At 38.6% G+C, this 15,298-nt stretch overlaps 1 protein-coding gene across 1 annotated transcript; it reads right to left on the minus strand.

Moving 5' to 3' along the window:
• Positions 1 to 3,256: 3,256 nt before the first annotated feature.
• On the minus strand, positions 3,257 to 8,232 carry LOC139150338 (protein shisa-4-like). The gene is made up of 4 exons (XM_070722639.1): positions 8,079 to 8,232; positions 5,756 to 5,891; positions 5,289 to 5,413; positions 3,257 to 4,845 (listed from the first exon to the last, which is right to left on the minus strand). The coding sequence occupies exons 1-4, from the start codon at positions 8,137 to 8,139 to the stop codon at positions 4,730 to 4,732; spliced, it is 438 nt and encodes a 145-aa protein (XP_070578740.1). The 5' UTR covers positions 8,140 to 8,232; the 3' UTR covers positions 3,257 to 4,729.
• Positions 8,233 to 15,298: the final 7,066 nt, after the last annotated feature.

Genomic DNA, 15,298 nt, shown 5'->3' on the forward strand with positions numbered 1-15,298 from the left:
TTCACTGTCTTTTATTTGCCGTTATTGTTTTCTTCCATCGTATGTTTACGGTTTCTAAACTGTGAAACACTGCATTTTGAGGTTTGTAACTATTAATGACGGCTACCAACACGATGTATTGTATGCCGTAAGGTACGGTTCGTAAGAAATTCTGCACGTGGAAAATATATTTACATTGCAGCACACAAAGAATGGAAACTCATGGAGATGGACTTTTGAACTTTGACCGATGTCATGGCTTTTGATATAGTATTTAGTATCATAAAGTTACACCCGTGATACATGATAAATTTCAGCCGTCAAAAAGTATAAGAGTGAATTATTGTTACTTCCTTCAGCGTAGATTTGTAAAGTGTTCCACTGATTGATTTTCACAGTATCAAAACACAGTTTGGCTGACGACCAAGTAATGAAGATATACAATGTTCTACAAACTCAGAAACAAATAAAAACTGCCGAGTCAGCATTTTATTGCAAGCTTTTCTTTGAGAAAGTAATAATGTTGCCAGTTTATTTTGAGATCTATAACATTTGCACCAATGACATTTTCTTTGCAAACTGGTTTCTCTCACTAAGTTGTATTCAAATGGGAACTCTTGTTATAAAGTTGACTGCGAAAGATGTTCTTCACACAGAAGACAGTTTAAAATACCACCGACAGGTTTGCCGCCGAATTGGAGCTTTCGAGAAATAAAAGTTGAAGTTTGGGACGTTATCGAATGTACCATGATGCTAATGAAATGACATCATACTAGTCATACGTGTATGGGAATGGTAAATCGCCCGTGACATCCGAACTTCGTGTCATCCTGTTTCGACGAGGACGTTCAGTTTTTTTTGTGGATTTATTATGCAAATCGAGTTATTTTCGTTCCAGCCCAAAGAGATGAGATACTTCGGGCTGTACACTGTTACCTTTCTGCGTTACCGTGATATTGGCTTATCTAAATGAAGAGCTCAACAAGAGCACACAGAAAAAGTGATAAAACTGTTTCATATTGTTAATGTAAAACAAATTACAGGGCACGAAATCAAGATACTGGTAGCTTGATGGTGTTAAATTCTGATATTGAGTCACGGAGATGATTGTTCACCAAACGAGATTCGGAAAACAATTATAGTGATCAGATATAGCTTTAGGCCGGACTATTAGACAGAAAAACATCTCATAATATCAAATCACCGACAAGCGATGTGAAAGCGGATGGGATGAAAAAATTACTAGCGGCGACATATTGTATGTGATTACTAACTCCGAAGCGTTAACGTTACTTTTGCGAACAAGTACAGAGAAGGGATAATGCAAACATTCATCACAATAATACAACCTGGTACCAGTAAAATGGCACTCAATGCGTGCTATAATATTTTCAAAACAGGAATTGCTTTTTGCATATCAACTAACTTGTAGTTAAACTCCTGTTCTCAATACACCATCATGGCTGGATACGATGCCGTGATAATTACCTTGGATATTATTAAAGTCCGATCCGAAAAGCTCCAAGGTCAAGGTGAAGCTACGCGACAACGGTAGGCGGCAATGTCGGACCCGTATAAAATGTTTGCAATACTTGCTTTTGTCAGGTTAAGTTGCAGAGTACGGGCATTGCGGATGCCCTGCGGGAGAGGTACGTCGGAGGTCGCCGAAGTGACCCCTACCCCCGCAATCACACATCTTCGGGCTTATTAGCTGGGGTGGGTAAGCATTGGTTGCAAGTAGATTTTTTGCTCTTCCCGTCATATTAGGACAACAAAACTCTCGTGACGTATTACCGGGATAATTGACTTGGAAATTAATAAGAGTCCGATGCAGAAAGGTCAAAGATCAAGGTCAGACCGGATCATCCCGACATCCGTATTTATAGCAATGTCGGACTTGTACTGATTCTTCCAATTTCTTAAATTATTTGCCGCACGATGTAGAATGAACGAAGATTAGCTCATCGTGTGATATTCAGCGCCCCACAACTATTAGAAGTGGAAATATTCTACCATCGCCTGAGGCAATGTATGCACGACATAGGCCCCATCCTACATTCAGTGCTTTGGTCGGGTAAGCCTGTTTAGAAAATTGGTTAAATATGCACGAAGCTTGTCGATTCTAAACATTTCCCCAGTTTTGGATTGAGGAATAGTTGGAGTATTCAAAACCAAGTCGGTTGTTGTAAAATTATGCGCTTAGGAGCACAGTAGGTCCCCGAAATATCTACCCCTGACCGCCATTCCCTGAACCCCAGAAAATAAAACTCGGCCATATCAGAGGTCATCGTAGATTTTTTACCCTTTTCGACACGTTAGGACACCAAACCTTTCACAGCATGCTTCAATCTCTCATGAACCGTGGCACTTTCGCTATTGACCAGGTGATTACAACAAGAATTGCTTAAAATCAACCATGACTTCAAAGTCGATGACTTCAAATGTTATCCCGGTTGATTTCTGAGACCGGTTTTAAGTTGGATATTGCCTTCCTATAATTCCCAGTTTGAAATGTTTAAGATAGTGTGATCATTATCCAAAGCTTTGCAGGAAGTAAATATAATAGGTCATCATATAAGGGCGATCATCAATTGCCATGTTATTCTGCGAAAGTGAAAGTCAGTCACAATATAATATTGTATACGTCTTCGACTTTTGTCGTATTTCTGAAAATCTGGACCAGGTTAAAAAGTAGTAAATGCCACATTGTGACGTATGTAGTCAACCGTGTCGTTCAGCCGTGTATCGTCACAGTGCAAATCCCAAACGCTCTGTGCGCAATGATAGTTGACGTTTGGATCGATTTTCTCTTTAGGTATACATGGAACCTAACCAACGTCTTCAAAACGTTCGTTAAAATTTGCAAAGTGCAAATTTACACGCCACATATGTTTCAATAATACGTGTATTTGAATGATCGATACATCTATGGAGAACTCCATAACGTTTAGTGTACTTTACCCGGGTATTTATCATTAAGGATTACATTTTTATAACCGTGAAAATAAATAACTATAGGTTATCGTAACTTACGTCCCAAAATATTCAGTTATCTATGATGCTCATCTTAGACATACTGAGTGTGAAATTATTTGACATAAGCTATATATCTATAGCTACGTATTGGAAAAGTTACTTCAATATTCAAACAAAAAGGAATCGACGTCTTACAACTTCATGATTTTTCTATTCTACCATTACCTGCTTGGAAGGGCATCCCAGAGACTTGATATGGATATACAGCCCAAAGGTGAGGTAAAAACGACAATACTTGATATTTTGTTAAAAAGTAGTTTTATACATTGCAACATAACTTGCCTTCAAATTGTAAAATAGAAATAGAAACAAGGATGTACAAAATCTCTGAAATGTGTTAAAACATCCTTGATGCATATTATTGAGAAATAAATCAATGGTCAAAACTGTACAACGTGAATCAAGGTGCTCATCTCAATATCATTGTAACTTTGAATCTGTGTGAGATGTCAATTGCAATGGACAGTAAATGCTGGAGCTGCCGCTTTGCAGATTGTGACATCTCAATGTAACGATAAGGTGGAAGTTATTTTATATTCTTGGTCAGTGTAATAACGACAAAATTTGTTAGCACACAGTTAAAGCTCTCATGTAATACTTCACACTCTTCATGATTAAAGCACTGGGTAAGTATAGTAAATAAAGAATGACTTGTGATATTAAGTCCGTCTCTGAAGGTCAAAGTTCACTGCCACTTTTTAATGCCCGTAGTGTTTCCACAGCATATGCATGGGAGGCGTAGCTTTTACATTTGTGACACCAAAATCGGTGGGTACGTCATGACAACAATTACAAGAACTTTGCTTGCATTTAGCAAATGATGTTAATTAAATATACCAGTCGAATGACTCGAAGCAGCCTTGAAGTATGGAAAAGAGGACAAGGAAAATTCCCGTGAATGATACACATGGATACCGTAACACTCCTTTGAAAAAGTTGGTTTGGCGCCCTCAAACTAACCACAAGCATTACCAACCCATTCACGCACCCACTTCACAGCAAAAACCAATTTATACCGTGAAAACTACTGTTAACAATTGGGCATTTGTGAAGTGATCTTTTTGAAGTAATGCAAGTAATGGCATGTGATTTGTGAAGGGATTTTAAAGTTAATGAATGTCAACGAAACCGGAAGATAAAAACTATACACTTAGGACGGATTTTGATTCTTTGTAAAAGTGTAGTCTGCATACATGTACACTTAGTGACTTTCCTGCAGACGTATGTACACCCTATACATAAACTGAAAAAAAAATCGTGAACATGACAGAGTAGGAAAGCGAGAAACAGCTCAATAGATTGTGGAACGGCAGACTGCGAAACTGGTATACGATGAGATGAATAAATGAACTGGAAGTCAAATAAACATCAATATTGCGTAATATGAAATTACCAAAGAACCCTCAAAATTACATACTAAAAAGACGTTATTGTATTTCACACTATAAACGAGCCACTGTCTTAAATGAAGTCTACACATGAAAGTTTTTTGCTATACATAATACTTGCAATAGGGCGTATCAAGGTGAACAAACTTTGACAGACAAGTATTTCACATTCTCTATATAAAATATATGTACATTTTTCTTCTTAGCGTTGAAAGAGTCTGATCATTACGGTTGGATAAGATGAGAAGACGCTTCGCTGAAGTAGATTACTCTTCCTTGGATAATGTGTTTGCGTACTGTAATTATAGCTGACGTCACAACACCTGCTAAACGAGCATTACACTCTGTTGTTGGTTTCCGTAACCATAGCCACCATACCCAGGCATCATACTCTGGTTATGGGACACCACTGTCACTCCAGCTGTTGGAACCACCTGGTTGTCTGTGAATTGGAAGAAAACCACGTATTTAGCTCTGTGCAGTTACAGCAGCTGTAAATGATAAACCTGTGACACGTTTGATAGGCCATATTAATGCATTTCCCTCTAGAAAGAAAACAAAATCAAGATTATCAACGTTAATGATTGCTAGTACACAATGTAGCAGATGCATTACTTGTTTAAGAATCATTTGGCCTCGGAATTGCAAAATAAAGACATCTTTGCTTGATGACAAATCACAGGTACTGCAGAAAACGTGCATTACAATTTATGGGAGGATGCAATTTAAACTTCGATTTTGAATTGCTTAAACACGACAACAAATTAGTTTCTTCACTATTTTGCACCCGTTTTGCCAGTTTTTATTTATTTGTGATTAATTTATTTTCCATGCCTCTGTCAACCGACGTGATGTTTTCTCCGTGCACAGAGCGATATAACTTACGGATAACTCTAGTGGTGGGTCTCCTATTTGCTTGGGAGCAGAAGCAGACACATCCAATGATCGACGCGACGACAACAGTGATGAAAATGAGAACTCCGATCACGATTCCAGCAATCACTCCGCCTCTGTAGTTTGTTAGAAAAATGCGAAAAAACACCGATTCTTAGTAAAAAAATTAATAGGTTGATTCCGAAAACGTTTTCTGTGCAGACTTTTCATACACACGTGCTATTTAATATTAGTCAAAGAAATATCTATATTGCAGTGTACAGGGTTTTAAATTTTAAACACTCTCCAAAGATATGGCGCAATATAAGAGAAGGAAAATCTACCCTGCAGGGCCGTAAACACTTTTTAACATATAATCATATCCTTCTATAATAACCCACAATATATTGCTGGCCTTAGCTGTAGCGTCATACACCTTTTTTGAAAGACAATGAGGCATGAGCATCTCGATGACTTACGATAGTGAACCGTAGTACTCGGAGTGGTCACAACAGTATTGGGAAGCCCCACTTCCGCAACAGTAAGACTTCGTGTAATCTTGAAACCATCCTGGACAAGTTATACCGTTGCCATAGCAATAGTCACACTTTATTCCTGAAATTACAGGGACACTTGTATCATTCAACTGACACAATGCTCGGACATACGATCAGATTTTCGTCTAAATGAAATCACAGCCGTTAAGTTCAGCAGTTGTCAGTTTTTGGAAAACCATTCAATGATTCCGTAAAATATCCGTGTAGTGAAAAGAATAGAACATAACAAATGCACAGAATGCAACACGACGAATGCAAGTAATGGCATCCCATCGTTTCAAATAGCTTCATAAAAAAATTAAAATTTATAATTTCCACCGAATCGGCGTGACTTTTCTGCTCACAGTGTTTATCCATTAGCTTTGATATCGGTTTTATCAGACCTGAATTGAGTAAACGCTTCAAGTTAAATATTCAAATACTGAACGAACAATGATCAAAAACACTAAAGCGCAAGGTGAGTATTATGAAGTAGCTCGTTCATGACACAAATTTTGCTGAGTCCTATCATTTTCCTAAAAAAAAATTGCCTCGATTTTGCTCATTAAAGTTGCGATTACATGTAACAGTACAGACGCAATTGCGTAAGTAGATTGTGCAACAATGACTGTGCAGGCCACATCTATTCGCCGATCGATTGACCAAGTGCACAGTAAAAGACGCACAGTGAAAGCCTATTGTTTGCCTTGTTGACTGCTGAAAGGCGGGAAGTAAATAAATAGATGCACTGAAATAGTTAGCAAGGACACCATCCGAATACCTGATGAGTAAATCTCAAACGAGAGAGACAATTTAACTACTGGAAAACAATATAGCGACAACAATTAAACTACGCCCATGAGTGATAGTCAACCAACGGGATGTTTATTCATTGTCAACAAAAAGGTATAGCATTGCTAAAATACCAGGTGTTTCCTCAAATCATGGAGCTAGTGAACGAGACCTTTATGATTAACGTGATCCTTGTCATGTTTCAGGCGAGTAGAGCAAGCAGAATGAGGAAACATTTCTGAAAAGAAAATGGAGTTCAATGTCTTTATGCCTCTAGTCTGTTGCACGAAAGTCACACCGGGAGAGGGGCATGTTTTCGATACATTTACGCCCGCAAGCTATCACTATATTTCAGAACTGTTCCTACCGAATCAATACGGTAGTCTCTAATGGTAATTGAAAAACGTAAGAGTGACGAAATCGAAGTGGTCTGTATTTACAGACTGACCGTCATACTCTACTGTAATTGTTATAACTATGTGTCATTTGTCAGTAGACCGATGATTTATTGTTCAAAGAATATTAATAAGAACTGTTTTGCAACAAAGTGGATATGTGTAACCTTTTCGACCTTTCATACCCTGGTTACGAAGCATACATGGTCGGATTAAAATGTACACAGAACCGTTCGCACTCTTGATACCCGTGTAAAGTGTTTTCGTTTTCGCCACGGGTGTAGGCCCCTATATGCTTTGAACCGTGAACACGAGTTCTCCTTGCCCACTTCGGCCACTCAGGCTGGAATTTCAATAAAGAGTGCGTCATGCCTTGGAGACCTTGGCCGAGATTTTAAAACTGAAAACACTCTAAGGTCAGAATAATTGTAATGAATTGAAGTAGTGAAAGAAATACTCGGAGTTTTAACGTTTACATGTTTGTCCTGCGTAAGCATGGAAGACGCACACTACCTCTATGGTAAAACGAAAGTGTTTAAAAATGTAGCTGTCTGACGGGGTGTACCTGTATGAGTTTACCTGGAAAATATGCTACTACGTCTCGTAAAGTGGCGGTTACGGGTTTATAAGAAGTACACACATTTACTTTGATACGGTTTCTTCCAATGCTCAATAAGGAGGTTCGAGTTGTTGCGCCATACGTGACGTCACAATGTATTCTATAGAAAGAAATCAATCTGCTAGGTATTCGAACTTTCGAAATCTTATGTAACCACTAATCCGGGCCTTGCTTAGGAAAAACCAGGCTGGTACAAACTTTGTAAGTTACTCTGTCCCTCGGAGGATTTTGTGAATGTAACTGTATTTATCGTTTCATGCTTCTGAATAACGTTGAGCAAGTTCCCGTCACAAAACTTGGTCCCCATCACTTTAAACTAGGGTCGAACATACCGAATACATAACGTCAACATGGCGGTCCAGCGCTTACCTGAAGGGAGTAGCTGATTTCAACGGGGCAAACTAAGCGTTCACTTACTTCTCGTGGTGAGATTATAATGTAAATCCGCAGGTTTCCTTACCGTTTAGTGACAGAAGCAGTGTTAGTGCGGCCAATCCTAACTTGGTAGCTGCGTCAGCCATGATGCGTACCGCGTTTAAAATGGCGCAGTAGCCAGGTCCGAGAGTGCAATGACGCAGTGCCCGGTTAGACAAAGGTTGCTATGGCGATCGCTGTCAACCATGAAGTTTCTTTGTAAGTCACACTGAATAGAAGAGGGAATCGAAGCTAAGTCTGGCACCTTAATAGACGTCTGAGCTCAATGAGAACAACAAGTGATAAAGTATCGAATTAAACTGCCCGATACATTTTTGTAGGCATCGGAGGCAAGGGTAGTACAGGTGGGCCCGCGTCCTCGTCGTAATGGAACGTTTTCTCAATTCCATAAGAGCAAAGTTTAACGTTTGCAGACACGGTCTCGTAACTATTTGCATGCAAAAACTTGACAGAGATTCGCAAATTACATATAAACATGGGGATACTTTTACTATAAGTCACCGCTACAATACGCCAAAGTGAGTTTATGTCATATGATGTTAAATTCAAAGCGCGTCCGTGAATGATGCAATGCATTGTTGCCAGACCCAACTTGCACGTGAACATATTCCTCGTAAACTTGCATGTACTATTGGTTGCTGAAGAGACGCGAACAATGTGTAAGGAACGAGATGTCGTCAACAGATCGATAGGTCAAGTCTATAAAACCAATACGTTCTGCGCCAGTGGTCTTCCTAAAGTTGCATGTCTTGCCGAAATAGTCTGTTTTGCATACGTTATTGATGGTGTATTACCTACAGATCGAATATTGCAGTCATCATTATGATTGTAATGACAATCGAATAGTACAACACATTTGGAAACATCTTGTCGTGTTTCGTGCAGTGGGAATTGATGCCTGTTTTTTAATGACAGGCAATGTCATGTCGTAAAAATAACCCATGTCCTGGAATATGAGTGATAAAACGCAACATTTTGTCACTGACAGTGAACTTATCGTGAATCTGGACATCCTTTTTGTATTTCTTTGCTATGAAACGACGTCATAAATTGTCCATCAAATCGTGAAAATACATTTCATACCACGTGATACAGACAACGATATTGAAATCAATAGTTCTGGCATAATGATGAATTACAATATAAGGAAGAATGACCACTTTCATATCAACATTGCAACAAAACGTTCGCACTTCAGTCTTGAAGAAATAACCATACCATGGTCAAATTCATAACAAACTGAACGTCACTGTTAAACTTTGTTATAATCACTTTGTTTCAATGCACGGCACAGTGTACTAAGTTCAGAGATAATAATGCTTGTGGTATCTAGTATGGTTACAATTTCTCACGCTAGCACATAAATTAAATGTTTCTGGCTTTCTTCTTTCTCATTTTAATAGCAGTGATTAATGCACAATTTCAATACGTATCGATCTCGTTAACATACTTTGTTACATAGGAAAACACAAAAATACAGCTCAAAGTATGTAATCTTGATTATTATAATGTACAATTCTTTCACAGATGTGCAAAATAATGTATATGCTCGAGGTATGCAACACATAACTTTGTATGCTTTAATTTGTACAATACACTACAGAAATAATTTAACTAACACGATTGGAAATAATACGGGATAATTGGATCTTCATATTTTTCAAATTTCTCAAAAGTGTTAGGTGTCATATAGCTGAATGTTGTAATATAGCAGAGTACTCATAAAAAAGTGTAATGTAAAAAGAAAAGCAGATGAGATTATATCTGTAGATTAAATCGGCATTGTTTCACCATCCTATTATTCAAAATTAGTTCCAATCGTGTTAGCTTTTTGACTCAAATAGAGCGAACTCAGATAGCAGGATTCAGAATAATTGCTGCACCTACAAACGTAATGATGGAAAACAAGCATGATCTACTCAATTCAAAATTCACCATACACAATCGTGATCACTTCTCTGGATCTAATATTTAAGGTAGAATGTGCCTCGGGGACAGATATTTAGACTCTCAAACTTTTACAATGCTTTTCTGATGTGGGGCTTCGTTTTAAAGCGCTTGGTGTATTAGAAAAAAGTTTCACAGTCTTAGTTTTTCGAAAATCGAACATTTTATTTTTCTCCATAGAGTTAACACAGGGATGGCGGCCAGTTTGAATTTCAAATATCGGTAAATCTTGGGTAATCTGTGTCTCTAGTATCAAAATTTTCATTGTGACCCCCGATTTTTATTCTTGATTTTGAAAGAGAATGGTTAAAAGATTCATTGAGGAAAGATTGAGCAAAAGTTTAAGGCTTTCACTTTCGAGGCACATGCTACCTTAAGCGCCAGCTTATATTAGGCCTACTAGTATATTGATACGACCTGGGAAACGGGTGAAGAACTGAAAAATATTACCAATCTCAAACAGACATTTAGAAAGTTACAATTGAAATGATTTGTCCCGCGACATGTTTTCTTCCGCACACTTTCCGAGCAATTTACCGTCTTCATCTCGCTTGCGAACCGATCATAATATCGGGAAGCCCGAAAGTAAAAGCTGATCTCGTACCATGTGACCTGAGACAGATAATTGTCTGAGATATGACAGATTAGATGTGACAGATTGATTTCTTGCTGTGGTCCTACCAAGATGTCGAGGTGTGAAGCTGAAAAGGCTGTCACAGAGTCGCCATTGGTCGCGATGGTGGCTGGGCTAGTGTCTCCCCTACGAAAAGAAAATTGAGCCGGTGTTTTAGAAAACGTCTTGATAGCAAAATTCCAATATACTTTGTTTGTGTTTGGTTTGCATAGCGGGATATCGACAGCACTTTGAAATCAAAGAGGGTCGTCATAAGTCAAAGTTTTTACCTTATCCTAACATTATTTTCATTCACAAAGGCGTGTAGTGTAAAACCTGTTTCACAACACCGACTTTTCGAAGCATTGGCAGGCAGTGCAAATGTCAAACTATGCTGACCGGTCGACGTTTATTCTAAGACATGGTCGGACTTAGTAAAGGAAATCCAGTTTTCACATGAGTTTCACAAATAAGACGACACCCGGCCCCTCTCATCTGAAGTTGTCCAATAAAATCTGACGTCGTATAAGGTTTCTTTTGTACCTGTTTTGTGCCTCTAAAATTCCCCCTTTATAGTTTATAGTTCTTGAACAGTTCAAATAAAGTTTTACTCACGGATGACGGTGGTGGTGTTCGTGTTACTTTTGTTGCCACAGCCACAGCCACAGCAGCAACAAACACAGGTACAAATGACAATGAGGACGATTAGCCCAACGACGCCAAAGACTATGCCCAGAAACACGCTAACCCTGTAATGGAATTATAACTCAATAACAGCATGAATCAAGTCAGCATTACCATTAAAATAGTGTCTACGGAATAACGGGATTTAATAGTGAAAGCTTTTATTATTTAACCATCATACATTCTTCATACAAAGTGCATAGTTAGAAAACAGCTGTTATTTCGGAAAATACCTGTTACAGAGGTTGAATTCATACAATTCCTTGGTTTAACATTTTCAGAAATAACTGTTGTTTTCTAACAATACGTATTTGCATATTTGAAAGGCTTGGTAAAAGCTCAGACACTATCACCTACACAGGACAGTTTCCTGTCATGTCAAACAAATGCTGATACATGAAATTAAGAACCTGGCACACAGCGCCTGTTTGCAACGTACAGCATACATCAATGTCTTTGTAGCAGTGTTTACAGACCTGAGTCACTGTTATGTAGCTTTTTGCTGTCTTGGTGGACATACACATATAGCACAGTTATATGAAAGGGGCTGCAGAGAGTTAGTTAAAGGGTAATGATGACTTAGCATTTGCTGAGGCCGGGAAAATAAGAACAGTTAGTCAACTGAGATTTTTCTTGTAAATCGTATACCTTCGTATTTGCATATCTTACTTCATTAATACCATGTCCATTCGCAAGAACAGTATTTGATTGACATGGCACATCAATATCGTTGCGTATAGTTAGTATGCCATCACCGAATACTTGATTCGGTGTCTGTTACCGAGAGTGCTATACCTCGCCCTCCGCCAAAACCCCATTTTTGTAAATATGCAACACTTGTGATCTTTATATTTACACGGGTGATGACTTGTGCTTCACGTTTCAAAAAAAATCGCTCATGCTCGAGGTTCATAACTTTCACTTCTACCTACCCGATTCCTAAAGCATCACTAGCCTTACTTGCCCAGTCATTCTCGCTGCTATTGTAACCGTGGTGTAGCCAAGTGTCGTAGTTACAGCAGTATTGGAATATTGAGTTTCCGCAACACAGAGTTTCGTCAGAATCGTCGACACTAGTCGGGCAGGAGAATCCGACCATTTCATCGTCATCACCCTTGTAGCCGCAGAACTCGCCTTGGACTTGGACTGAAATTCATTAAAAATTGTTATCATATATTCGGGGGACACTGATCTTTGATTACTAATGATTACTAATCTTTGTTTTGTCAAGCACACACTTGTTATTACTCTTCTTTCTAATAAAGTATCTGTTAAAATACAAAAGAAACTTGCCTACACAATTCATTGTTGTTGCGGACTAAAATTCAGTTGTCTACAATAACATTGGACACTGTGACTACGCTGTATCGTTCAATACTACGTATGTCGACATGACTTTGGGGGAAGACCAAGATACTGTACTTTCCACACAGATAAAAAAGATAACTGAACACAGAGCACAAGTTACAGTTATTTACTTTCCGCCTGGAAACTGCCTGGAATCTTTGCTTACATGTGATAATGCAAAGACATGATTCATACATCAAGAAACATTTTAAAAAACGATTGAAAGCTATCCTTTCCAATGTTGCGCTGAACTTTAACATTGAATTGGTCCAGTGAAACGAGTTGGAGGCATAAGTAGCCGCAAATACAATATGGCAATATGTAGTTTTAGGAGGTTGCCAGATTTAGGAACATCTGCATGTGCTTCCATGCATGATATCCTGTCGAATGAAGACAGCTTTTCTGAATATAGCGATGTAAATAAATTTGAACCGTGACGGAAAAATACTACCCATAGTTACATAGTTTTGAAACCGTTCTCGCAGCAGTCCCTGCATTTATAGAAAAAATAGTTTACCAATTATTAACAAATAGAGATAAACAGGACAAGAAACACTCACATGCACGCGGACAAATAATTCGGTTTATGGGTAAAATTTATAGGTAACAGGCGAAATTACCATTTAATTTACCACTGACCAGTCTCTATGACGCCATCTTTCTTGTTGAATACCTTACCTGTCACTAGAAGACAGAGCAGGCAGCCGAACAACAAAATTTTCGTGTCCATTTTTAGAGAAACCTGGGAAGAAGGGGTAATAAGCGTCCGAATCTCAACTCTAAACTAACTTGACCAGCGTGAACTGCGAGGCTAGAAGAATTGCTATATTCAGATCCGGTGGCGAAAATTGTGATGCCTTTCTCTGAAAGGCTTGTTACCAGGGCAACACATCGTAGCCAAGAGGACAGTACAGTTGGGTTTTGTGTTGTTTACTTTTTTGTTATTAAACATTGAAAAACGCCTTTAGGGCACACGAAGGCTTTAAATAACGGTATGAAGGGACGTAATTCTCTAACAAGTGTGAGCTTATAGTCTTTGAAAGTCTCAGCTCTCAAGTCGTGCTACGGCTCAAGGTCGATCACTCTACTTTATTGGGTCCTAAACCTTCAAAAATAGTATACACTTACACTTGTCCTTGGCTATTTTTCGAAGAGAATTTTATTTAAATAATTTGCACATAACGTTCGCAATAAAATATCACAACTGTAATTCGACATATCGGAATCAAATTTAATCGAGAACAGGGTGTTACGGTGACAACATCACAAAAGCCACTACCGGTGGTGCTCTCTCTCTCCCTCTTTGTAGCTAATACAGGAACATGGCAGCTTTGGAATAAAAACTTGTGCAGGCAGATTTAACCGTGAAAGAGCGTGAAAGGCGAGGAATTAAATCTTAAGATTTCCAAAAGAGCGGCATGGAAACGTTTCGAAACCTGCCTCAGGTAACGCAAAATTTTGTTCAAAACGCAAATCCAGACACAGATCTCTTGAATTCGTTTGATATGCGCCCAAGCCCATGTACACACTCAAGAAATGACCGTCATATCAATTGCAAGTTAATGAACTTTCGTGTACTCAGACGTCATGTGAAAAAAATGCTACTGTGTACTAAGTTAGCAGAGTATTTGTACATTAAAGGGAGCATATCTCTAACCTTTGATTATGTTCACATTATCCTTGTTGTATATCTCCTTTCCCTTAAGCTGTGTTGGAATACAAACCTTTTGCTATTAGCCTTGAAAACAACACATTGTCTATATTATTTTTATTGTCGACTACAAATTCTACTGCAGACTTCAGTCTAGTTCGGTTATCAATAATAACATAGATATTGTAATAATTGAGGCTGTCTTCAAAAAATCAAAACTGAGGATTTCAACATGATTTATGTGGTAGAATGAATAGCTGTAATTTTACAAAAAGGAAAGAAATAATGAACACTCATCAAGCGTCACAGACATGATAGAACTCTACAGAGAAGCACGTGACAGAGAAGAGCGCCCAGTGGACGAGCGCCCCCAATTGTTCGACTTGGATATTGCCATGTTTCGACGATTGGTCTGTTGTAATACAAACATAAAAGATATACATAACTTTTGATCGTCGACAAGTGTAAATCGTTTTGAGCAAATATATCGACTACAGAGTAAGTGAATATACAACTCATGGTTACAAATTTAGAGAAACAACTGAAACTTGTTTCGCTCAGGGAAGCAACAAATAAAACATTTGACCGACAAATGTAACTGACGAGGTAGTTTCATCGTGGTATGTCTGTAATGTCGAGGTCACGTCGATGGATCTTTTCGGCTACCAGAGCAAGTTTATGCAAGTGATACAAAGACAAATCACGTCCGACGATTCTTGATTTCGACAGGAACCTAATAGTGATACAATCTGCGGCTACTTAACATAGAGAAGTGTAATAATATTGTGTCTACCTTACAACGGTCCCGCGGCGACCCGTTTCTACCTCCCTGTCCCCCTCTCTGTCCTTGTCGCTACACTATATGAATGCTTCTATCTTCTAATCTTGTCTGTAAATATCTCTGTGTCTCACTGCCACTGTTTCTACATCTGCCTTTCTATGTCTGTCAGTATATCTTTCATTCGCCCCCTTCCCCAATCATCAAGTATTATGTACCGCTACT

The sequence above is a fragment of the Ptychodera flava genome, chromosome 14 (assembly GCF_041260155.1).
Source record: "Ptychodera flava strain L36383 chromosome 14, AS_Pfla_20210202, whole genome shotgun sequence".
Lineage (NCBI taxonomy): Eukaryota > Metazoa > Hemichordata > Enteropneusta > Ptychoderidae > Ptychodera > Ptychodera flava.